Below are 24,689 nucleotides of genomic sequence, written 5' to 3'. Positions count from 1 at the left end.
CCCGGCTTCTCACCCTGCCCAGGTGGGAGGGGAGGTGGTTGTTCAGATCTGGCATGGTGTCTGGTCTGGATGCCACCATTCCCAATTCTGAGCCATCCCAGATACTGGTGGAGCAAGACATAGAGATCGAAGTATATTTAAGTTTATTCTTGTCCTATTGTCCCCCTTAGGAAAGCCTGGAGATGAAGTTATTATATGGTTCTACAGGCTTGGTGGTCCTGGGGATGAAAATCAGGGCCCGGCACATGCTCAGCACGCGCTGCTACCCAGCTGTGGCCCTAGGCACTGTGATTTTTCAGGCCGATGTCTAGATATGAAACTACACCTCATTTAGCTTATATGCAGTTTTACAAATGTGATAATCTTTGAGTATAAAATATAGAAATAAACTATTTCTCAGCCTAACTTGTTGAACAAATTAGGCCACCATAAACAAGCAGTTTTTTATGATGGACCAGTGTTGACATCCTGTTCAGCCTGGGCCATCTCTCTCTCTATAAAACAACAAATCATCAAGCACTGTTGACTTGGATTGCCTGTATGGTCTGAGAGTTCTCCAAATTGCCAAGTTTCATCTGTGAGAAACTTATTTAATCATTGTTGTGAATTTTCTCTTCTATTTCCCAAATAGATGTTCGCTACCTGAAGAAGTGTGGATTGATACAATAACTCCCACAAGAGGGTTTTTCTTTACATCATAGGGTTGTACATTGAGTCAGCAGCTAGAATAATATGTTTCTGGCCTTAATTAATTGTAAGAATTTTCAAAAGTTCTGATTAAACTCAGGAGAGTGAGAAAATTATACAATACTTACACAGAAATGCTGAATTTGAGTACTTATCAGGTTAAAACTCAGATCATTTTTATTATATCTAACAAAACCCATAATGCATAACAATAGACTTGATAAGAGAGACTGTATACAATTTGAACTATGTGGAAAGTCTTGACCAATTGAACACAGAGATATTTTATGTGGCCTTGCATGCACAGAGTGAGAATGAATATTGATTAAATGTAGCTTTCACTTTAAGTATGCATGTTCCCCAAAGGAAGCGGGTTATCGTGGGACATTTTCAAGCTAGAAACAGATAACTTTTGGAGGGATGTTCCCTGGATGGTCATGCTAAGTTCACTGGTCCAAGACTTCAAAAGTATGCCAATGATATGGGTGGCTGTGGGCCAGGGAAGCAGAGGTCAAATATGTTTCAAGGAGGAAGAGAAAGACAACGGAATGTCTCCCGCTCTGTCTGTATTCAGTGTCCTCATTAATCATGGGTCAACTGGTAAAACACATCTTTTTTTGCCAGGGGTTACTTTAAGTCACTTACATGGTCTTGATTCTGAAATTAGAATGCCCACTGCAATGTGTTAATCAATACCACTCATTCATTGTGAAGATAAATCTCCCTTCCCTTAAGAGAAGGTCACCACAGGCTTGAGGGCTGTAGTTTTCTCTGGTCCACGCTGTTCCTCTGCTATTCCTGTGAGCACCTTCTGGCCTCCCTAGGATAGAGTACAGAGAGAGAAAAGAAACAATTCAGACAAAAAGGTTTCATTTGGTTGATGGCAAGATGGCTTTGTATCCACTGGATACAGAAGGCTTGGGGTGGGGTTGTTGATCTTCTAGGGGTGCAGTTACTTGTGGTCAAAGGGCAGCTGTGGGTGCCATCCCTTAGGTACCTTACAGTCTCCTTTGACCTGTTAATGTGCCAAGCAGGCTGGTCTGGCTAGCCAGCAAGCTTCAGGGATTTGCCTGGGTCTGCCTCTGACCTTACCATTGTTGGATTACAGGTGTGTCCCAACATGCCAGGTTTGGGAGAATCCAGACTCAGGTGCTCACAATTGTGAAGCGAGCGTTTTTCCAACTGAGCCACCTCCCCAGCCTGTGGAGGGTTTTTAAATACCTCAGATCCACACTGAGCATCTTCCTTTTAAAAAATTATTTATTATGATTGTGTGTGCGTATTATATATGTATGAGAACAAACAAACCATGGGTAATGTGGAGGACATATGACAATTTTGTGGAGTCTGTTGTCTTCCACCTTTATGTAGGTTCCTGGCTCTGAACAAATCACCAGATTTGTTCAGCAAACACCTCTACCTGATGAGCCATCTTGTCAGTGCAGGAATCTCTGATTTTAGAAGTGAAGATATTGCTTAGAAGTCAGTCCCCTAGCAAGACAAGACAAATGAATAGATAGAGATAGATAGATAGATAGATAGATAGATAGATTAGATAGACAGATAATCTAGTTTCTACTAATAATTAAAGAAGCTCTCAGTTTTGTGGTGAAAATGATACATCAGGGTAGGGGGGCTGGAAAGATGGCTCAGTAGTTAAGAGTATTTGGGGCTCTTACAGAGGACCCATATTCAATTTCAAGTACCCATGTGGAGGCTTACAACCATCTGTAACTCCAGTTCCAGTGGTAGAATGCCCTCTTCTGGCCTCCCTGAGCACTGAATGCACACCACACCACACACACACACACACACACACACACACACACACGCACGCACACACACACTAAACACACACACACACACAAAGAGGTAATTTTTCTCTAAGCTTGGCTTGCACAAAAGTTCTTCCCCTGAGACATGTTAAATTAGAAAGCTAGTTATTTTTTGAGTAGTTTAAAAGTTCAAAACATTCAAAAAGCAAAACACTGCTCTCTCCTAGGGTGTTCTTTTTTCTCTGAGGCTTAAATCCTTCCCCCAAAACCATATTATGCCATGCTCTTACAGAACACACAGCTCCAACATTATCACACATGCCTGGAAGTGTTTGCTCATCCTTATTTACCAAACCAAACAACAAACCTGTGACCTTCTTAAGGACCAGACTCACCTTGTTGGCCAATCCTGAGGCCTGTGTGAGCAGCCTGGACACAGAGAAGGAGCAAGTCAGAGAAAAGAAGCATGTCCCCCTTCTGCTCACTAGGTGGCGCTCAAGCAATTTTCTAGTACATCATGTGGCACTGGTGGGAGAAAAAGAAAAAAGCTGCAGCCATTCAGGAAGGTGTCTGCCGTCTCCTGAGCCAAGCAAACCTTCATTAGAAAGAGCTTCGAATTATAGAACCAGATTCTCAAAGAAGCCTTGGGTGTACTTAGTCTCAACTTAAAATGTATGCACCGACAGACGTACAATTCCTAGTTCATGGGAGCTGCCTAGTCATTGGCTCATGTGTTTCAGCCAGGAGGACTTGCCGTGCTTTGGGCTCCGGGTTCCCTGAAGAGGATTCAAGTGGAGATGATAGAAAAAGACACGTTCTCAATATCCAGGGTCCTGTCAGGCATCACTCAAAAACTCACCCAGTGGGCACTGGTCGGCATAGTCAGCAAGTGACTATTGTACTTAACTCTAAGGGAGACAGCTGTATCACCCCTGCCTGCACCTCACCAAGGCTCCCGGGCAGAAGAAGCAGGAAGAATGGAGGGGCCAGAGCGTGGGGAGGAGTGCTGTGAACTCCTGTCTTGTGGACATGACGTGGCCGTCCTGTTGTGGAACCCTCGGCAGCTGTGGTTAAATTTGCACAGAACCTTCACAACCCAGAGCCTCTCAACATTCCAGCAAGGGCAAGGGAGGGACCCATGAGAGCCCACCCTTAGCTGAGGAGCTAACGGTGGTTAATGGCTACTTGGGATGGGCAGGTTGTCATTCTCTTTGGGATGTTGTCCAGGATCAGTAAATAACCCTCACCCAGGCACATGCAAGCAACCCTAATTAAGCTGGGTGAGTTTGTCTACATTAAAAAAAAAAAAAAAAAAAGACATTAAAGTAGCAGAGACCTGTGTTGTGTAGACAAGTTACTTACAGAAAAAGTAGAGGGAATAATAGAGAGGGCTGAGGACGAATATGATTAAAATACGTTACATACACATATGAAATTTTCAAAGAATATATTAAAGTCTCTAGGAGAACAAAAGGAGAGCCCAGCAAATGCCTACAGACATCATGAAATTGTAGTGGTGGGAATGAGAGCTGCCACAGACGGGGATGTGCAGGGTGCGACTCTTGAGAACAGGATGGTTATCCTTAGCGCTCGTTTCTACAACTCTACCTTATTTGGGGTGTTTAGGCCTCGACTTCCCTTCCAACTTCCCCGCCCTACAGAGAGAGATTAGTGGGGAGAGAGGGCCCCTTCACTTCTCCCGGCTGTTGAGGGTCGCTGGGTCTTTTAGGGCTCTATGCCAGTCTCCGTCAGCTGCAGACACAGCCAGCAGTGTCCTCAGCCGCTGCATCAGTCTGCTGCTCACTGCCTCGCTGTCTGTCTCTAGGGCCACTCGGAACCGCTGCCACCGCAGGCTACCACCTCGTCTCTTTCTGAGTCTCACTTCATATCCTCCAAGCCCTACGTTGACCGTGGAAGGCTGTTTCCAGCTGGCAAAAGCCGTGCATGACGAGACAATTACCAGGTGCGGACAAACTACAACCCAACTAAAACCCCACACTTGGGATCCAAACAAAAGCATATTTACATAACATAACTGAGTTTACAAAGAAACCAGAACTTCCATTACAGTTATCACCTGAGGGGAAGAAAGGGCCCACTCACTGGGGACAACGGAGACGTAACAGAAAAGAAAATGTGCTCTGAGGTCCCAAGGGAGTCTGGGGTAGTAAGCAATGAAGAACAATTGCTGGCTCCACTAAGGAACGGTCCTGTGAGTTGAGGCTGGAGAAGCAGGGAGGCTCAGACATGGTAAACCTTATTGGCTATAATATGAATTTGGGCCTTATTCCAAAAATGGAATCAAAAGGATATTGTTGAGACAACCTCCTTAGAGGTGTAGAGGCTGTCTTTGTGTTGTTCGGATGCTGATTTCCGGACCGGCAGACTTGAGCCCACGCCAGACTTCGGTAATGTTCTCTTTATGAAGCATCACCTGTCGCAGTAAACATACTTCTCTGTCTCCCTTTGACTGGTTTGGTAAGTTGCTGAACAGCCTATAGCAAACGCCTCCAGAGACCATAGGTGGAACTTCTGGGCAGAGATAGAAACTCTGAGAAAGAACCTGAGGCTTCGGGGAATTGCCAGCCAGAAACAGGTGCAGGGACTGTGGGTATAAGAGAGAGGTGATGGGCCAAGTGGCAAAACACAGATTAGTATAAACAGGTTAATTTGAATTATACAGGCTAGTTAGGGACAAGCGTAGGCTGAGGCCAAAGCTTTTAACAGAGAAATAATAGTCTCCATGGCACATTACTGGGGAGGCTGGCAGGTCGAGACAGTCCAGTGACAGAGCCTCCACAAGGAAATAACAGAATCATACCTACGCTTTGAAAAAATGACTTGGGCTACAGTATAGTGGAGAGGGTCACTCACTGTGTCACGGATTACATAGGATCCATGTAAAGGTAATAAGAGAAAGTCTGAGGGGTCAGGGATTTGGGTTGGTGAGTACTTGCTTTGTAAGTATGGGGACCTGAGTTCAAATCCCCAGAATGCACATGGATGCATGCGACCACAATCCCAGCACTGGGGTGGGGCAGGACAGACAGATCACAAGGCCTAACTGGCCCACCAGTCCAGCTAAAAGAGTGAGCCTCCAGTTCAGGAAGAGACCTTGTCTCAAGGAAGTGAGGGGAAGAGCGATGGAGGAGGACTCCTGACTTCCTATTCTGCCCTCTCCGCTTGTGTACATTCTCATGTGCATGCAACACACACACACACACACACACACACACACACACTCTCTCAATGTGGGGAACAGGTTGGAAGAAGCATTGTATCACTGCTCAGAAGCTGGTGGCAGTACTAACCTGGGCTTGGAAATCTCTGTTAGAAATTCCTTCCTTCGATCAAACCACACTGTACATCCTGCGGCCCTAGCTCTTTCTTCTGGGACCACAAAGAACAAGTCCAACCCAATCCAATATGGCCGACTCATGAGTGAGGCCTCACGTCACCACCATGGCTGCACCACCTGTCCATGCCATTCACTTAATCCCTGCTTCCTGTTTAAAAGCCAGGAGTCTTCAAGAGGTCTTCAAAAGGCCCGGACAGTAATTCTCTTACCAGCCCTTTTCAGAGCAACCTCAGTTGGCCAATGTAGACAGATTAAACTCCTTAACCAGCCAAAGCTTCTAGAGAGTAAGATGAACATGGAAGATAGGGTTGCTATTCTAAAGCCATGACTGTAGTTTGAAAAAAAAGAGGGAGAGTTCAACTTACAGCCCCACAGCCAGAAAACGGTGAGTAGGACTCCATCTGGCTAATAATAACAGAACCAACAGTTCCTAGGAGATTTGAAACGTACACCATGAATTAATCACTGTGTTCTGACAAATCTCGACGTGGATCTTAATATCAGACCTATTTTACCGATAAGAAAAATACAATAGAAGAGTTAAGATTGCCCAGGAACTGAATACTAAGCTACCAAGTTCTAGAGTGCTTCAGGGCCTGCACTCAGCCGGAACTGTACGTCTTGCTGAGGAGAAGGAAAACTCAAACTTGGGAAAGAAAATAAACATGATAACAAAAAGGGGAGAACACTGCTTGGTTAATTCTGAAGACTGAACAAAAAGTGGTTTACGATGCTAAAAGAAGTCAGATGTGAGTCCCCAGTAGCTGCTGCCATCTTAAAGAAACAAAAAGACCAGAGAGATGGCTCGGTGGGTAAACGTTCCTGCTGCAAAGCCTGATGGCCACAGTTTGTTTCCTGGGGCCCATGAGGTAGAAGAGGAGACCAGATTCCAGTAGGTTCTGACCTCCATACTTGCATTATGGCACATATGTGTAAGTACATATGTACATACCTGTATATACACACACAGTAAATAGTAAAACTTAAATTAAAAAAACAGCAGATGAACATAAATGCCTAACAAGTTACAGAGGCACCTTTTAAAGACAGAGGATTAAATTCATAGGTAATTTGTTGAGAATATCGAGGGAGTTAAATATTTTAATTCTCTCCCTCCCACGCTTCGCCCGGACTCTGCCTTCTCCTCTTGGGATAAGAACACTTAGCATGAGGTCTGGCGGACTGACAGTGGAATACATGCTTTTTTGGCTTCAGGTGCACTGATCCACAGGCACTCCCGCCCCCATGCGTTATTCGGCTTGAGCTTGAATGAAGCTGTGCTCACTGATGAGCCATGCCTCATTTCCGCCTCCTCCAGCCCCAGCAAGCACTGTTCCAGTCTTTAGCTCTCTGCCCCACTGCTGCATTTATATCTGGCATGTGGAATCAGGAAGTGTCATCCATTCACCACTTAACAAGTATTTATTGACTTTCTGCCACATGCTACACAGACTCGAGGTGCTAGAGGATCCGTGGACAGCCCAACATGCAAGATTCCTATTTGCATGAAATGTCTCTGAAAAATAATGATTGTTGATAAACAATCATGCCGATGCAGGCACAATTGTAAGCTGAATCAAATCAAATCATTTTCAAAGTGCTTTGCAAAGTTTTAATAACAAGCCAAAAAACCAGTGTCTTCCTGTGGCCTCTTCATGCACATAGGAGAGTGTGCCTGCACACACACACACACACACACACACACACACACACACACACACACTGGTCTCTCTCTATCATTCTCTGATTATTTCCAGCACTCCTCTCTACATTCTCTGATTATTTCCAGCACTCCTTCTCTCTATCATTCTCTGATTATTTCCAGCACTCCTTATGTCTCCACTCCCCACAGTGCTGGGTCACAGCATATGTTCAGTCGTATCTGGCTTTTCTCCTGGGAGCTGAGATCTGAAATTGGGTCCATGCTTGTACAACAAGCATCCTTACTTCCCAAGCCATTCTCCAGCCTTACAAGCAAGCAAAAATTTAAATTATTTTTTTATCATAGATTTTAAATGAAAGATGCAATTTCATCATCATCATTATGATGCGATAAAATTCAAAAAACCCTTTTCTGCTTCTAAAAGGTGTCCTAAAAATATCAATGTACAAGATTTGTTTAGTATCTTGTCTTCATCATTAGACACAAAAGTTCTGTCTTAGAGAACTGTTTTGACATCTTTACAAGTCACATCTTATTTAACTACATGACAGTGTCACTTCTCTTTTACATATATATATATATATATATAAAATGAATTTTTATATACGAGTTACCTGAGACCTAAGAGTTACTCCCAAGTTTCCTCCAGAACTGAGAGAGAGAGAGAGAGAAATTTTCAAGAGTAAGGTGGTCCTGGTTCTGGAGAGATGGCTCAGCAGTTATGAGCTCTTCCAGAGCCCAGGTTCGGTTCCCAGCACCCACGCAGTGGCTCACATCTATATAACTCCAGTTCCAAAGGATCAAACTCCTGCTTCCGGATTCTGTGAGCTACACGTTGTGTACTGACATCCATGCAAGCAAAACACCATACACATAAAACACACTTAAATTTTAAAAAAGGGGGGGGTGGGGAGATGGCTCAGTGGCTCAAGTGCCGTTTGCACAGTGTGAGGGCTGGCGTCCGATATCACCTGTCTGTAATCCTAGTACCTGGGATGCAGAAACAGGGGATCCCCGGGGCAAGCTGGCTAGCTCCTCTAGCTTATTGGAAAGCTATGAGATTAACCAAGAGCCTGGATTAATCTAGAGCCTGCCTCAAAAAATGAAACGGAGAGCAACAGAGTGCCGTGGATACCCACCGGAGAAGACTCCTCAGACACACGTGTAAGCTGATAGAGAGGCTATTAGCTGGTCTGCAACTCTACTGGGTGTATGCGATCCCAGTGTAGCCCTGAGCCTTTCTCAGGGTGAGCTTTTGAGCACAAAAAGCATATCCTGGATTGACATATTTCTGTTAACAAGAGTAGTTAGTCAGAAGTGGAACTACAGAAGCAAAAGCAATGCTAGTACATTTAGAGACTGTCCCAGAACTATGGGCTTTGGTGGATTAGGTGTTCATTTTTACTTTGGCAGGTGATGTTGTCTGTATACTCAGTTTTATGATATTAATGGTAGATCCATCATGAAGTCAGTTGTGCTAAGGTCTGGGGACATGTTACACTGAGGAAGATATCCAATGGCAGTTTCAGGACTCTGTATGCATGTACACACACACACACACACACACACACACACACACACACACACACGCATCCAAAAAGTAAGTATCAAGAGGGGAAAGGCAAGGCAACAGTAGAATTTGGGAGCTCAAATGAAATGGTGAAGTTCAAGACTAGCAATTTTGGATCTCAGGAGAGTGGATGGTGGCTGGAGAGATGAAGGAGTTGCTGTGTAGTTTTGAAAGACTTTAACATTGGTGTTTGTGAATTCATAGTGACATCAGTCTGCCTTATGTGAGACTTCTCCCAACAGTCCTGAGCTGCTAAAATGAGTTCTTTCAGGGTCAGTACACATTAAAAAGAAAGACAACAGAGAACAGGATTTATAAAGAGGAGTGAGATTCAGCGTGAAACTAGACCATAAAGGAAGAGAGAAAGCCACTGAGTTGAAAAATGACATATTTGTGTAGGTGTCAGTGTGTCCTGGTAAGGTCAAAGAACCACTGAGGTGGAAACAGTTGAAGAAGCAACAAGGAAGAAGCTGTAGTTAGTGGGAAGTTTGAATTAATGAGTTTGGAGGTTGAGAACCAGCTGAAGATCAGAGGAAATCTGCAGCTAAAGAAGATCAAGGCTCAGTGGATTGAGGGACTGTTCATATGACACCTTCAAATCTCTTGTGTTTGCAATTGACAGAAAATCCAAATCAAACTTACATTATAAGACACAATGAGTATAGCAGCTTTTGTCACTAAAAGGGGACAGTATAATTTAACTTCAGGCACAACTACAGCCATGAGTTCATAAGAGGCGACCGGGATTTGGACCGTCCAGTTTTCAGCTCTGCTCTGCTCTAGGCTTTCGTTCCCTTTGGTCCAAGACCAGCAGGAAAAGAAAAAGGAGGATCTCTCTTTCTCAAGCATTCAAGCCCAACTCTTGGGCCTCTTCTCACAGGTCCAGACTTGGGTCATATTTCCATCACTGAAATCACGAACACATGATGCTGTGATTAGATAGTATCACCTGTATTCTACCAAGGGGCTAAAGTCCAAACTGCCTAGAAAGCAAAAAGCAGAGTTAGTGGTTGGCTCGTTAGAGGAAATGTGAGGTGCAGTTATCACTGTGCTGATGTGTGTTGGGAGCAGAGACAAGCCGTGTTCTTCTTTACCATGTTGAAAACATGGTTGTTTATGAGCTCATTCAGTCTGGCAGCAGAGCCCAAGGCAGAGAGGTACCTCATAAAGCCAGTCTGGAAAGAGGAGGCATGGCATGGGGTCAATGACTGCATGTGCAAAACAGAACTTGTAGTATTAGCACTATGAGTGTCATTTGTTTGTTTTTCATTTATTTATTTATTTTTGGTGTGTGTGTGTGTGTGTGTGTGTGTGTGTGTGCGCGCGCGCGCGCACGCGCACATGCATGGGACTTGTGGGAATTGCTTCTGTGGAGCTGCCATCATCTGAGTCCTGGAATTGAACTGGGCTGTCAGGCTTAATGGTAGGCGCTTCCACCTGCTGAACCATCTTGCTAACCCTATGATACCTTAAGATAACTCCTTAGGCTGAAAGATCTTGAAAGGCAAGAGTTTGCATTCTTGGTACCTTCTATTAAGCACGATATTCAATAATGTTTGTAAAGGGTGGATAGGTGAGTGGATGAATCGATGGATGACTCATGAATGAACAAATGGACCACATGAGTTTGAAAATAGCATAGAAATAACTTCATACCATTTGATGGGAAATGTTCAACAATCAAAGGCCCCTTTAAAATGTATCTCTTCTTGATTATTTCAAGTGCAGTACAAAAATGGCATAGACTCTGAACCCACACAAACCTAGTCCCAACTCTGTGTACTTTGCATAAACCTCTGTTTCCTCATCTATAAAACTGGGTAACATTATTATTAATAGGATGGCATCTCAAGGTAGAAAAGCCAATTTCCCAAAAGGTTGTATGGATATATTAACTATATTGGCGTGAATGTACTTGAGCCAGGATTGCTAGATCTCAACTCAGCCAAATGAAAAAAAACTCACATTTCAACAGCAACAGAGGGGAGGCATTTCCTAGTTAGATGCCTCCATCATCTACATTGGGAAAGCAGAGAGAGAGTTGAGGCTAAGGCAGGAGAGGGCCCGCCCAGCATGCAGGAAGCCCTGAGTCCAGTCTCCAGTACACATAAACAGGCATGGCGGCTTACACCATGAAACCTGTAATCCCCAGCATTTGAGAGGAAGGAGCAGGATGATTCGGAGTTCAAGGCCATCCTTGCCTTCATGGAAAGTTTAGATCAGCATAGGCTATGTGGGACTCTGTCTCCAAACAGAAGAGAAAAGGACAAGAAGGTAGACAGACCACAGTGTTCACTTATGAGAGTAACAGGTAAAATCACTTCGAGAATCCAAGTAACTAGCATATTTCCTTCCTATCTGCAACATTATGTTGGCAGTAAAATCATAACTGGAGGATTGTTTGCGATCAAACAAAGGGGCTTGAGCTGTGTCCTTAATTAGTGATAGCCCAACCACTAGGAGACTCTGGAAGGAAAAGTGCTATGATCTTAGAGTCATATGGCAGAAACCTGATTCTGGTGGTCTCAATGGACCAGGATCAGCCACTTGTCCAAAGTGACAGAAGAGGATGTAATAGTAGCGGAAGCACAAAATGAATTTGTTTAGCGTATGGGAAGTGGGTATGGGACCAGCATCCTAGGCTTGCCCTGGAGGTACCAAAGAGAACTTCAGACTGTGTAAGGAAGGAACAAAACTGGCCTGGGTGATGGTTATCTCAGGAGAGTCATGAGGGGCCTGGTTGGTGACAAGAAAGCCACTGCCTACAGAGTAGTTTTGACTCTTATTGCAACATGTTTATTGGTCAGACCTGTTCTCTTGGAACCCACAGTAAGTGCAAGAAGGAATGACTCAGAAAAAAGAGCGAGTCAGAAGGGCATGGTGGTTAATTAGGTCAACCACATTCTTTCAGGGCTAAGACAATGGCCGGTTCCAGATGCTGCTCTGGAGGAGCGCGGCATTAAGGCTAGAAGCTCCAGCCTTTCTGCCACCTCTTCCACGACGGGCTCTGAGTCTGGGGTGGGTGGGGACAGCCTCCTATGCAGGGTCCCGTTTGCGGCTGAGCACTCCACAGGCAATGCGAGCAGCTGAGCTTCTGCATCAGCCACCACCTCTTCACAAAGAAGCTCCTCCCACGAGGCCTGAGCTGCGCTGGCCTACGGGGTTAGGGGTTAGAGAGAGTGAGTTAGAGGGCTCATAATCGCAGTTGGTTTGAGGAGGACTGCAGTTGAACAGCGTCTTCCGGACAAGAGAAGACCACTGCCCCGGGGAAGCCAGGCAACTGCGGGTGCCTGTGCAAGATCTAGTGGGCACGGGAAAGGGGCTCACAAGCCGGAGATCTTGATGGCTGGAGGGAGAGTCTGCTTTCTTTAAGAATGTGGCCACTGGACACGCATGAATATATGGACTTGGGGGGTTAGGAGAGAGGTGGGAGTGGCATGGACAGAGCCCAGAGGCTTGGAACAAGCATTGCTCTTTCAGAGGACCCTCATCTGGCTCCCGGCACCCAGTCGGGTGGCTCACAGCGCCATCTGTACCAGCTCTAGAGGATTCGACACCTCCAGGCTCCTCAGGCACCTGTGAACACACACCTATACAGGCACGCACACACGAACATGGTTATAAATAAAAAGATAAAGCTTAAAAATAAAAGAGGACAAAAAGGAGGAAATGAGAGAGCGGAGGGGAGAAATATGATCAAAATACACTGCATGCATGTGTGAAATTCTCAAAGAAATCATAATTAAAAATAAACCATATGCACAAAAGGCCAGCAGGTGGCAATTTGTTGATCATTCTAACTCTTCAAGTGTTAGCCATATCTTAGTGATTCTTGGTACCTTCAGCCTTGAAGGGGAGGAGGGTTTTAGATGAGCACTCCTTAAATACAGAGTCGAACAGAAAGCTGACCTAAAGTTTAAAGTGGCCAAGGGGATAGAGGCACTATGAAGGCACAGATGCTAAGCTTCCTTGTTCTTAGTCATTCATCGGACCTCTGCAGGGCCATGAGGAGACAGCTCTCCAGCAAAACAGCGGTCAAATCCCTGTCCTTCACTTGAATGCTGGCTGCCAAGATCTGCCTGTCTTCTTGGGTGAGTTTGCATATTTTTCTTTGCTGTATTATACATATTTAAAATTTAATAAATGTGTTGAGTGCACGCATGGCACAGTGGGGATGTAGAGGTCAGAGAACAGGCTGTGAGAGTCGGTTCTCTGCTCCCATCAGAGGTTGGCCCTGGCAAGCATCCGTACGTGCTGACAGTCCCTGTTCTGTCATGTTTATGTTTCCCAGGACTTTTTTCTTATTTTCCATTTTATGGAGATGGAAGAGTTTACCACAGTCCCAAAAGCACTACCAATAAAAAGAACATACCTGTCTTGCACATCAGCTGTGAGGGTTTCCTGTTACTCCACCCAGGTCAAACAGTTCTGCTCCTCAGTCCTATAACCTATAAAGGACAGCCAGGGATACACAGAGAAGCCCCGTCTCAACCCTGCTTCCCAAAAACTGTCCCTCAGTTTCTGTCCCCCTTTCCTGGTCTTTCCTAGTCTGACAATTCCATGCATGTACATGCTGTGTACTAGGATTTTGCTCATGGTTCGAGAAATGGGACCCACTCCTGCTCATGTCAGCAGCCATAACTAAACTCAGTGTATAAAGGCCAGAGCCTAGCCCATGCATCGGCCCACTTACGGGAGACGCGTGCGCTCCTGGACGCCTCTGCCTGCCCCTTCTCCATGGTCATTGCTCAGCTTTGTGCCTATTTATATGGAAATCGGTTTCTGCCAAATACAAGAGCAACGGCCCTGACCATTCATGGAAGGGGAAGGCCTCAAATAGTCCCAAATGAAGCAGTGGGCTGCTTGAAACCTCCACCATCTAACTGTATTTTATTATTTTATTTTGACACACTGAGTTTAGTTATGGCTGCTGACATGAGCAGGAGTGGGTCCCATCTCTCGAACCATGAGCAAAATCCTAGTACACAGCATGTACATGCATGGAATTGTCAGACTAGGAAAGACCAGGAAAGGGGGACAGAAACTGAGGGACAGTTTTTGGGAAGCAGGGTTGAGACGGGGCTTCTCTGTGTAGCCCTGGCTGTCCTGTAACTCACTCTGTGGACCAGGCTGGCCTTGAACTCACAGAGATCCATCTGCCTCTGCCTCCTGAGTGCCAAGACTAAAGGAGTGTGCCACCACCAACCAGCCTGAGGGACACTTTAAGAAGAGAGCATGTTAATTCTTATATATGTTGCTTAAGGGGTTAGAAAAAATAATTTTAAAAATAATTTTTATGTGCATTGGTGTTTTGCCTCCATGTATGTCTGTGTGAGGGTGTGTGACCTTGGAGTTAGAGACAGCTGTGGGCTGCCATGTGGGTGCTGGGAATTGAACCTGGGTCCTCTGGAAGAGCAGCCAGTGCTGAGCCATCTCTCCAGCCCAGAAAAAAAGAATTTTATTTTATATTCTTTCTATAAACCAGATACATTTTAAAGATTGATGTGTGTGCGCGTGTGTGCGTGTGCGCACAGCACCAATAATGCGCTCGTTTGAGCAAATGGCTGGAGTGGTCCTTCTGGCCGTTCTGTCACTGACTGCAGAGCTCTTGCAGCACTGGCTGCTGCCCCTGGAGTTTCAGCCACGCATGGGGTGGGCTACTGAGTTGTTCGCCTTGGAAAACTCTGTTAGGAATGGAGTAAGAGTCAGGCCCGGGTTGGGGAACGCAGGCCGCGGAAAGGGAGAAAGAGAGACAAGCTATAGCCAGATCCACAGGCATGGCTCTCGAGGGTAGACTCGATACATCTTTCTCTTTGCAGACGTCAGAGCAGTCTGGTTCTGGGTACAAAGAAGGGGCTGAGTGGTGACGAGAAGTAGAGAAGAGACCCCACTTAAAAACTACCAAAGGGGCACACGGTTACACAAGAGCTGCCTAGCATGGAGACACACCAGGCCTTTTAGACTCTCCCAGGCAGGTGTGTGTGTCCTCCCTGTAACTTTGAATTCATGTCAGTCATGTGACCTGACCATGCCAGGGTTGAAAAAGGAGAGATAAAAAGAGAGGCTGGGTGATTTTTAAGCTACTCATGTGGAAAAGAAAGGCCATCTTACCCCTTGGTGTATTTTAATTCCTGCATCACCCTGGTCCTCCTTCCAGAAGCATGTACTTGAAGGAGAAAGCAAGGGTCCTGGAAGAGCAGAAATCTTAGCCCAGGCTAGACTGGATTGAAGCCATGAGACAGGAAGAGCAACCATTAGGAAGCAAAGAAGGTCTCCGCACCCACCTTTACTCAGAGGACCCTGCTGCCTTCAGCAAGCTCCACCACACCCTGCCAGAGTCCAGTTTCACGCTCTGAAGGGGCATGGGGACTGGGAGCTGAGGCTGGAGCCCGACAGGAAAGGCCCATCAATACAGGTGCTAACGGAGGCACTTCTCGGAGAGGCCTGTGGCATGGGTTAACTTATTTAATGTTTGTGCTACTAGCTTCTAACAAATCAGTCCTGTTGTTGTTGTAGTATTTAATTAATCAGTTTAGTGTGTGTGTCCCTTATACAGTCTGTGTGTGAATGTCAGAGGACAGCTTTCTGAGTCCTCTCCTTCCACCGTGTGGGTCCCAGCGATTGAACAATGGCCACAAGGCTTGGTGGCAGCACCTTTGCCTGTTGAGCCATCTTTTATTTTGTTTGTTTTTGTTTTTATTTTTAGTTGAGACAGGTTCTCTTGTGGCCAACTCTCTATGGAGCTAAGGATGACCTTGGATTTCTGATCCTTCTGCCTCCACTTCCTGAGTGCTGGAATCACAGTCATGTTCCCAGAATCCTGATTTACATGGCGCTGAAGTTAGGCCCCAGAGCTTTGTGCACACCAAGGTTCCTGCTACTCCAGCCAGGAAAACTTGACACCTCAGTTACATCAGGCAGAAGCCTAGGCATCAGACCCCTGCCCAAACCTGCCTCCAAAAAAAGGACGACTGTGGAATGCACCCTGGGCGGTCTCGGAGCTTGCTCGGGCTCAGCCGAGTTTCGGTCCCTTTGGTGCTCAGAGGTCAGGGAAGGTGGGTTGTGCGGCCAGCCAGCTCCAGGTACTTGGGGAGAGAGCCAAGGCTCGTGGGTGCTTCTCTGGGCGGTCTCCAGCCGGCTCAGCCTGACCTGGGTGGAGGTAGAGGCGGAGCACTGCTTTTTCTGACCTAAGGAGGAGGGGCCGCAGCCAGGCAAGGCCCTTGGCAGCTAAACTGTCACACACGCTGCCCCAGCCCATCTCCCAAGGCAAGCACCTGAACCGCACTCTGGGACTGAGCCCTGAGCTGCTTTGGGAGCATCTTCTTGTCTCTGGGACAGCAAGCCCTGTCCCCTATCACACAGGTCACATGGGTCCTGGGGTCACCTGTCCGTGGGGCAGCCAGCTCTCTGGCTTCCAGGTGAGGACTTGGACGGAGCCTGTGGTGGCCTTGACCCAGGTGGCCGGCTCCCTCTATGATGCAGGGCTACTCCTGGTAGTGAAGGAGTCCTTTGCACCTGGGGCTGGAGGCTCCTCCAATTACAGTGCCAGCCAGTTGCTCAGGGGGCACCAGGAGGACCAACAGCAGAAGGCCATCTCCAATTTCTACATCATCTACAACCTTGTGGTGGGCCTGACGCCCCTGCTGTCCGCCTATGGACTGGGCTGGCTCAGTGACCGTTACCATCGCAAGATCTCTATCTGTACGTCGATGCTGGGCTTCCTGCTGTCCCGCATCGGACTCCTGCTCAAAGTGACGCTGGACTGGCCGGTGGAGGTGATGTACGGAGCAGTGGCACTCAACGGGCTCTGCGGGGGCTTCTCCGCTTATTGGTCCGGGGTCATGGCCCTGGGATCCCTGAGCTGCTCCGAAGGCCACCGCTCCTTGCGCCTCATCGTCATCGATTTGGTCCTGGGCTTGGCCGGGTTCTGTGGGAGTATGGCCTCGGGGCATCTCTTCAAGCAGATCGTTGGGCACTCGGCGCAAGGCCTCCTGTTAACTGCCTGCAGCGTGGGGTGTGCAGCCTTTGCCCTTCTCTACAGCCTCTTTGTGCTGAAAGTCCCCGAGTCTGGGTCGGAACCCAGCAAGGTGTTCGCCGTGGATACGGTGTCTGGCATGGTAGGCACCTATCGAACTCTGGATCCAGATCAACTAGACAAGCAGAATGCACCAGGAAGCCCGCCGACTCCTGGGAAAGGGAAGCCCTCCCGAACCATTGTTGCCCTGCTATTTGTGGGAGCCATCATCTATGACCTGGCCGCTGTGGGCACAGTGGATGTCATGGCCCTTTTTGTGCTAAAGGAGCCTCTCAGTTGGAACCAAGTGCAGCTGGGCTATGGGCTGGCTTCTGGGTACATAATCTTCATCACCAGCTTCTTGGGTGTCTTAGTCTTCTCCCGCTACTTCCGGGACACCACGATGATCATAATCGGGATGGTTTCCTTTGGGTCTGGAGCCCTTCTCATGGCCTTTGTGAAGAAGACATACATGTTCTACATTGGTAAGTGTGGGGTTTAAGGCAGCAGGGTACTGCTGGCCCTCTGTGTGCCAGAAATGAATTTGCTCTCTAGGGGGTACAAGGAGACAGGAATGGTCTTATCAGTATAGTGCTGCCTATTTCCTCTATGGCTGACTGAATCTTGCCATGGTGATACCCATGGCTCTGGGTCAAGAAGATGTGGTCAGTGGATCTTGGAATCAGTATGGAAGGCCTCATGTGCCTAATAGCTAACAACTTGGAAAGAAAAATTCTAGATAGATATCAGAGAACTGCCCGAGGTCATAAACCTCAGAGAGACAGCTAGCAAAGTGGCACGGTAACCTGGCACCCATTCCCAATTAAGAAAGCCTTGTACAAAGGACAGAGTGCCCCTCTCCAGCCCTTCCCACGCTCTCTCACCATCCTCCCTCTCCGCGCCCTAACCCACCCCATCCCTCCACTCTGCATTTGGCTAGTTAAGGGGCAGCTGAAGTAGGGCTAGCGATTCAGAGTCTGAATCCTCAGACACTGAGGTGCTGCTAGCAGAGAAGTTTAATGCTTCCAGGCCAAGGCCACAGGGACTGTGGGGAAGAGGGGCTGGAAGGGGAAGGCTTTGCTCTGTTCTGACCTCCCTGCTCAAAGCTGGACTCATGAGAAGTGTTCTTATGATCTGTTACAGCCCGAGCCATCATGATGTTTGCACTCATCCCCATCACCACCATCCGATCAGCCATGTCCAAACTCATAAAGGACTCTTCCTACGGTGAGCAAGAGGACTCTTTCCAGGATGCCCTGCCCAGGTTGTCCCCGCAAGCGGGGCTGGGGAGAGGGCTCCATTGGTAAAGTGCTTGCATGAGGTCCTAAGGTTGGATTTCAGGCACTCATAAAATGCTGGTAGGAAATACATGCCTGTAATCCCAGAGCTGGGGGGCCAAGGAGGATCCATGGAGCTCTGGCCGTCATACAAGCACATATGCACACACATGCACACATTCTTACAAGCATCCTCAAACTCATAAGGAACATACTTGTTTCTATCTGGGATAAAAGGAATGCAGAAAGAAACCTCACAAAGCTAGTCACAGAGACATATTTTGGGAAGATCCAGCTAGATGCAGACAAGATGCCCATTAAGCTGAGCCACAGAGACGAAAAGGAGTCCTTAGGAGAGTGAGGGGTCTCCTGGAGCTCCCCAGAGACCGGGCAGGGGGAACAAGGAAGGGAGGACAGGACATCTGCTGTAACCTTTGTCTCTTCCACAGGAAAGGTGTTCGTCATATTGCAGCTGTGCCTAGCTCTGACTGGGGTGGTGACATCCACCATATTTAACAAGATCTATCAGCTCACCCTGGATAAGTTCAGTGGCACCTGCTTTGTTCTATCCTCGTTTCTCTCCTTCTTGGCCATTGTCCCAATTAGGTAAGACAGAAACTGTGCTGTGTGTGTTGGGGTCCTGGTGCTTCAGTTAATCATAGACTTTTTTTTTAAATTATAAGCTCTCTCACAAAGAAGAAGTGGGGTTTTTTTTGTGTTTGTTTGTTTGTTTGTTTGTTTCCAAACAGATAATCTGGCAATCTGTAAATCACAGTAATGAACAGACAGCTCCAAATATCTGGCTCCTTTCTGGAAGTCTTGTGAGATGATTTATTCATAGCTGCTTCGTACACTTTCTTAGAGTTGGAGTCCAGGTTAGAAACTTGCTTGCTCTTTGGTCTGGATCCCTTTCGGCAAGAGTCATCCAGCTTGTCCCTCCCAAGGACTGTTTCTTCTCTGTGCCTTGAAAGGACTCAGTGGCCCTTGCACGGTGAGCTCCCCAGCACAGCCCTAGGCAACAATCCCTTGACCTCTTCCTCTGGAACACCTTTGCAGTTGTGAAACAAGAGCACTTAGCTCCAGGCAAGCGCAGGCAGGAGGAGGACCCAGCAGCAGAAGAGGCAACTGCTCCATGGCCAGGCACTAGCCCGGGGGTCAACAGAATGGAAAGAATGTAACAGTTAGTTCTGGCTTTACTAAAAAACGAGTGTGAACCACAAAGGTAGGTGTGTGTGCGCATGTGTTAAATTTGATAAGGAGACACTTTATTTTTAAAGATCTTTTAGTTATATGAAGTATTTGTCTGCATGTTTACCTATGTACCACGTGTGCCCAGTGCCCACAGAAGCCGGAAGACAGAGATGGGTCCTCCAACACCAAGTTACACATGGTTGTGAGCCATGTGCTGGGTGCTGGGAACCCAACCCAGGTCGTTTGAAAGAGCAACAAGTGTTCCTTCTCCTCCTCCTTCTTTTCTTCTTCTTCCTCCTAACCTCAGTTTCCCTTCCCTCCACGACTCCCATACCCCCCCATCTTCCCTCTCCCCCAGACCCACTGCTCCTCTGCTTACCTTCAGAAAAGGGTGGGCGTCTCAGTGATATCAAGTGAAATAGGCAGTAAGTGCTTTTAACCACTAAGACCCAAGGAAAAGGTGATCTGGGCGTGTCATTTGATTGGCACAGTGCTTGCTTACTCTGCACAAGCCTAGCTCTCATCCTTCCCATCATATAAGCAATGTGGTGGCACACGTCTGTAATTTCAGTACTCAGGACACAGAGGCAGGAGGATCAGAAGTTCAATGTCATCCTGAGCATGTTAATAAGTTTCATTTTTGCCTACACTATATGAGACCCTGTCTCCAAAAAGGAAAAAAGAAAAAGGAGATGGTGAAGTTAATCATGCTAATATAGCTGGTAAACAAGTCTCTCACATGTAGTCAGCATACATAATCAGGTAATAGAAATGCTCACTTTTTAAATGACCAAATCTTTGAAAACCAGTTATAGATTGTCATCCTTAGAATAAGTTCTGTTTTAGGTATTCAGTAGCCAAATGTCCCTACCACTTCCCCCTGAATTGAAGCCCTCTCATGCAGGGGCTGGCAACGTGTATCTTCCAGAACAGCCACAGGATCTGTCAGACGGCAGAAGGGGTTTGGCACAGTCGCACTCTTAGAAGCACCTGCCTGGTCACTGGATAGCGGTAGGAGCAGCTGTATTACTGGCAGCAGAGTGATGGATAAATGAAGGCAGAGTGAAAGGACACAGTGATGAAGCCTTTCTTGTTTTGGAATCCTCACATCCTATCATAATATAGGCCTCCTGGGAGAGGAGCCATCAGTCGTTAAGGCTGTTTCTTTATTTGTTAGTTGAGGAAAATAAGACAAGAATCAAACGGGTGGGGATACTTAGCCAAGCAGAGGACCATGGCCGGGTCTCATTCCTAAGGTGTAAGAACTGAGCAAGGACTGTCCAGGACTTTCCATCCTTTAGGCCCTCCCACTGGACCTGGCTGTTTGGGCTGATCGGATAAGAGCTAGCATGCAGTACAGATTTTTGGGGGGGTCCCAACTTCCTGGGCATCTACATAGTTGATTAATAGTTTCATCCAAGTAGCCAATCCCATTTCATTGAAGGTTCAAGCAATCTCTCTAATCCAAATAAACGCCCAAAGCAATAGTAGGGAACAAGTCTAACTTGCCAAAGTAGGTCATAAAGTTATAAACAGACGAACAAAAGCAATGACTGTTTCCCTCTGCACATCACCGGGTTGTGCTAAGTGGGATGGCTTGCCTCCTTCAGGAAGAGATGCGAGGGCTCATGGAACAGGTGTGATGCTCTTGACACCTCACCCAATGGAACTTTGGCTACTTGTTTCTGCACCAGTTTTGTGTGTGTGTGTGTGTGTGTGTGTGTGTGTGTGTGAATGCCATGTGTGTTCAGGTACCCTCAGAGGCCAGTGGTGTTGGTTCTTTTGGAGCTGGAGTTACAGGTGGTTAAAGCCTCTGACATGGGTGCTAGGAATCCCACCTCAGGTCCCCTGGAAACATCCTTACCTGCAGAACCATCTTGCCAGTCCTACACCAAACCTTAATTAGCCACTCAGGGTCTTCATGATCTTGTGCCCCAGAAGCAGGAAGAGGCTCTGGAAACAACCAAGTGAGCAGCTGACTGGATGCTCCTATGGACGAAGCAGCTACCTGCTAAGTGCTTCTCCATCATTCCTTAGCAGCAGAGAGACACACATGCCAACAAAGTCACATTCTCTGTGTGTTGCACATCCAGGAAGGATTTCAGAAATGACTGCTCTCAGGTCCCATCCCCATAGATGGGGACTCAATTGATGTGAGGCACAGCCTAAGATGGACATCGTTTTAAAATTCTCCATGGCGTTTGAGTGTAAACTAAGATTGAGCATGGAGTAGCAGTGTTTCCATGCCCTTCCCTCTCCAGGTCACTCAGCGAGAATCTGAAAACCTCTTCCAGCTAGAGGTGGCCAGTGTGCATCAGTCATATGTACAGCAGCGGGAAAGACCTGTGGGGTTTCTAGCCACGGAGCCCCAGGAAGGCAGAGTAAAGCAGAGAACATGAAGTCAGAGGCTGGACTTACTGTCTGCATTTCCCTCCCTGATGCCAGCAGAGGGCCTCAGGCCAGGGCTGCCAACAGCCTGTCTATAATGGAAGGGGGGGGGGGGCGGACGTGGACCTGTCTGGTCCCTACAACAAAAGGGAGGAATTGTCACGAGCACTGTGGGAGTCTGACTTTCCTGCCAGCTCTTCTCTACATAAACAGGGAGGTGCCAAGAAAGTATTTGTGAGGCTCTGCCGCTGCCGCAATCCTCTTCCCTACCTCCCTATCCTCCCACATACATGTACACACATGTAAGTACACAGACATATACACACATACACATACATGCACGCACACACACACACACACGCACACACACACAGAGGTACTCACAGGCTCGCAGAGGTTTTGTGTTGCACAGAGAAAATGTCATCCACCAGAGGAGAATGATTTCACTTTCTCCAACCTACGCACTTTGGTAAATTCATGTTCCATCCCTATCCTAGGCTTTTAAAAAAATGGTGCTAGTTAAATAGTTCATATGTGATAATTCACAAAGACTCTGTTGAAGCAACTATTATTTGTCCCTACTTTGCAGAGAAAACAAAGCCCCTCTCCCTTTACCTTGCTCTAACTGAGTCCTGCTTAAACCCCTGAAGCTTTTCCTTCAGAGCACACCAGCTCTTGACAATTAGTGGTGCTGTTTAACACGCTTCCACTAGGCCGGAGGTTTGCAGGGGACAGAGACCACGGCGGTGTGGCTCCCACCTGTCCACTGTGTCCCACAGAAAGCTCAGCACCTAAGAAGTATTTCGGGAGGATTTGTTTAACGAACAAATGCTTTGTCAAAAAGTTGTGGTCCCTGAGAAGGGCTGGAGCTGAGCTGGTGGAGAGCTGAGCTAGCATGTGTGAAACCCCGGTCTCAAGCCCCAGCTCATCATAAACCAGGCATGGTGGGCCATCCCTGCAACCCCAGCTCTCAGAGGGTCATAAGTTTCAGGAGAGCCCCACCTAGGCTTCCCAGGAGACCCATCTAAACAAAGCAAGAGCGATGTGGGGCTATGAAGATGGCATGGTGACATGCGAGCTGTGTAAGCATGAAGGCACAAGTTCAGATCTCTAGCACCCATGTAAAGCACCTGCAAGCCCAGGGACAGGGGATAGACCACAAGGTTCTCAAAGGTCACCGAAGTTGAGGCAGATAATCTGTTTGGGATCGGTGAAGATTACCCTTGCTATCCGAGACAGTCATGGGAATACATCAGCAGCCAGGAGAAGTTCATTATCACAGGACTGGAAGAAATCTGGAGAGTTTTCTCTAGAACCAGTAACAGCCTGGTGCACAGTGAGGCCAACCTCTCTCTCTGTCGGTGAGAAAGAGTGGTGGGAGATGACCCAGGCACAGGTGAGGAAAAGCTATCCCTTCGCCTCATTCCACCTCTCCCTTCATAATTCTCCTTTGCAAATTCTTACAGCATTGTGGCCTACAAACAAGTCCCAAGGTCATCACAAGAAGAGAGTGCAGAGAAATGAAGAAGCTGAAAACAGTGATAACCAGGTTCTGCCCATGAAACCCCAGTTCCGGCCTTCCAATGACCTGCTGTGGCTCTTGGGTCCCTGGTGGGCGGGAAAATCACTTTCTGGGTTTTGGAGGAAATTTTCTAGTTCTCAGATGCCTCTGCCAGGTAGAGGTAAGGATCTGTGTGTACAAGCTGCTTGCACGGGCATCCTAGGTCTTGGAGGGGTTCCATTCAGCCAGCCCCCTTTCCACCACTGTCTGAAAGGCTTCAATGGAGCCTTAGGTCACAGGGGCACTAAGCTGGGAGGCGTGGCTACAGCCTGCATTTCACCAGCCCGAGAGAATGAACACAGAATGGACATTTGTAAAAACTGACAATAGTTTTGTATGCTTGGTAACAGTTTTCAAGTTAATGTAAAATCTTGGGGGGGGGGGGAATGAGTTTTCTTGGTTTCCTCGGCTGGAAACAAGAGCAGTGAAATGCAAGGGAGTGTTGCATTGTTACCGTTAGGAAGCGAAGATGAGGACTGGGGCTGAAGCTCAGTTAGTGGAGTGCTCTCCTGGCATGCACCAGGCCTGAGTTCAATCTTCCGCACCACAAAAACCAGGTATGGTTGTGCATACCTGTACTCCCAGAACTTGGAGGGGGGGGCGGTTGAGGCAGAAAGATCGCAGGTTCAAGGCTATTCTTGGCTGTATTACCAGTCAGAGACCAGCTGGGAATACACTAGATCCTGCCTCAAAAAACAGAAACAAACCCAGCAACAGCAAAACCCAGCAAGTGCCAGGAGACTTCCTTAGTGACTTAGCTGACTTTCAGTCAACACTGTCCTGAGTGGATGGTGTTAAAAGGCAGGGATGTGCTGCCAGCTTATTCTGAGTTGTTTATCCTGATTGTCTGCTTTGCTTACAAAGCAGAATCGTCTTCTAATAAAATCAATATTCACAATGTAAGCACAAATCCTTCTTTCTCTGCTAGGCTCCCCCTGTAACTACAGACAAGGCATTCTCAAAGTGGATGAAATATACAGAGAATGCATTCAAATGCCAGGGCATCTGGACAGTTTGTACCTGATTCTCTTCCAAGGAATGATCAAAACTTTACTTTCTTCCTCCTCTCTCAAAAATTCCCTGCATCTTCTTTCTCCCATCCTCCCTGCATCCTCTTCCTCCTGTCCTCCTTGCATCATTAACTCTTGAGGCCCCAATGGCACTGTCCTTAGTTCTTCAATAATGTTTTTTTTTTCTCACAGACC

The 24,689-nt window shown here is 47.2% G+C and overlaps 1 protein-coding gene and 2 long non-coding RNA genes across 3 annotated transcripts; 1 reads left to right on the top strand and 2 right to left on the bottom strand.

Annotated features, from left to right (window-relative positions):
* Positions 1–908: 908 nt before the first annotated feature.
* Positions 909–2,981, bottom strand: LOC132652833 (uncharacterized). Its single transcript, XR_009590379.1, has 3 exons — positions 2,858–2,981; positions 2,108–2,178; positions 909–1,507 (listed from the first exon to the last, which is right to left on the bottom strand). It is a non-coding gene; the product is annotated as an uncharacterized LOC132652833 (long non-coding RNA).
* Positions 2,982–11,978: 8,997 nt separating this feature from the next.
* LOC132653228 (uncharacterized) lies at positions 11,979–22,344 on the bottom strand. The gene is made up of 3 exons (XR_009591016.1): positions 22,308–22,344; positions 21,400–21,488; positions 11,979–12,208 (listed from the first exon to the last, which is right to left on the bottom strand). It is a non-coding gene; the product is annotated as an uncharacterized LOC132653228 (long non-coding RNA).
* Positions 16,090–24,427, top strand: Slc46a2 (solute carrier family 46 member 2). The gene is made up of 4 exons (XM_021649795.2): positions 16,090–17,552; positions 18,211–18,294; positions 18,794–18,950; positions 23,390–24,427. The coding sequence occupies exons 1-4, from the start codon at positions 16,421–16,423 to the stop codon at positions 23,445–23,447; spliced, it is 1,431 nt and encodes a 476-aa protein (XP_021505470.2). The 5' UTR covers positions 16,090–16,420; the 3' UTR covers positions 23,448–24,427.
* Positions 24,428–24,689: the final 262 nt, after the last annotated feature.

Source organism: Meriones unguiculatus, chromosome 3 (assembly GCF_030254825.1).
Source record: "Meriones unguiculatus strain TT.TT164.6M chromosome 3, Bangor_MerUng_6.1, whole genome shotgun sequence".
Lineage (NCBI taxonomy): Eukaryota > Metazoa > Chordata > Mammalia > Rodentia > Muridae > Meriones > Meriones unguiculatus.
This window is presented reverse-complemented; position numbering and strand designations above follow the sequence as displayed.

Excerpts from the sequence above, each read along its gene's own strand:
- Slc46a2 (XM_021649795.2), top strand. The coding sequence starts at position 16,421 with ATGGGTCCTGGGGTCACCTGTCCGTGGGGCAGCCAGCTCTCTGGCTTC. Across the intron at positions 17,553-18,210 it reads GACATACATGTTCTACATTG|CCCGAGCCATCATGATGTTT; the intron begins GTAAGTGTGGGG and ends GATCTGTTACAG. Across the intron at positions 18,951-23,389 it reads TTGGCCATTGTCCCAATTAG|CATTGTGGCCTACAAACAAG; the intron begins GTAAGACAGAAA and ends AAATTCTTACAG.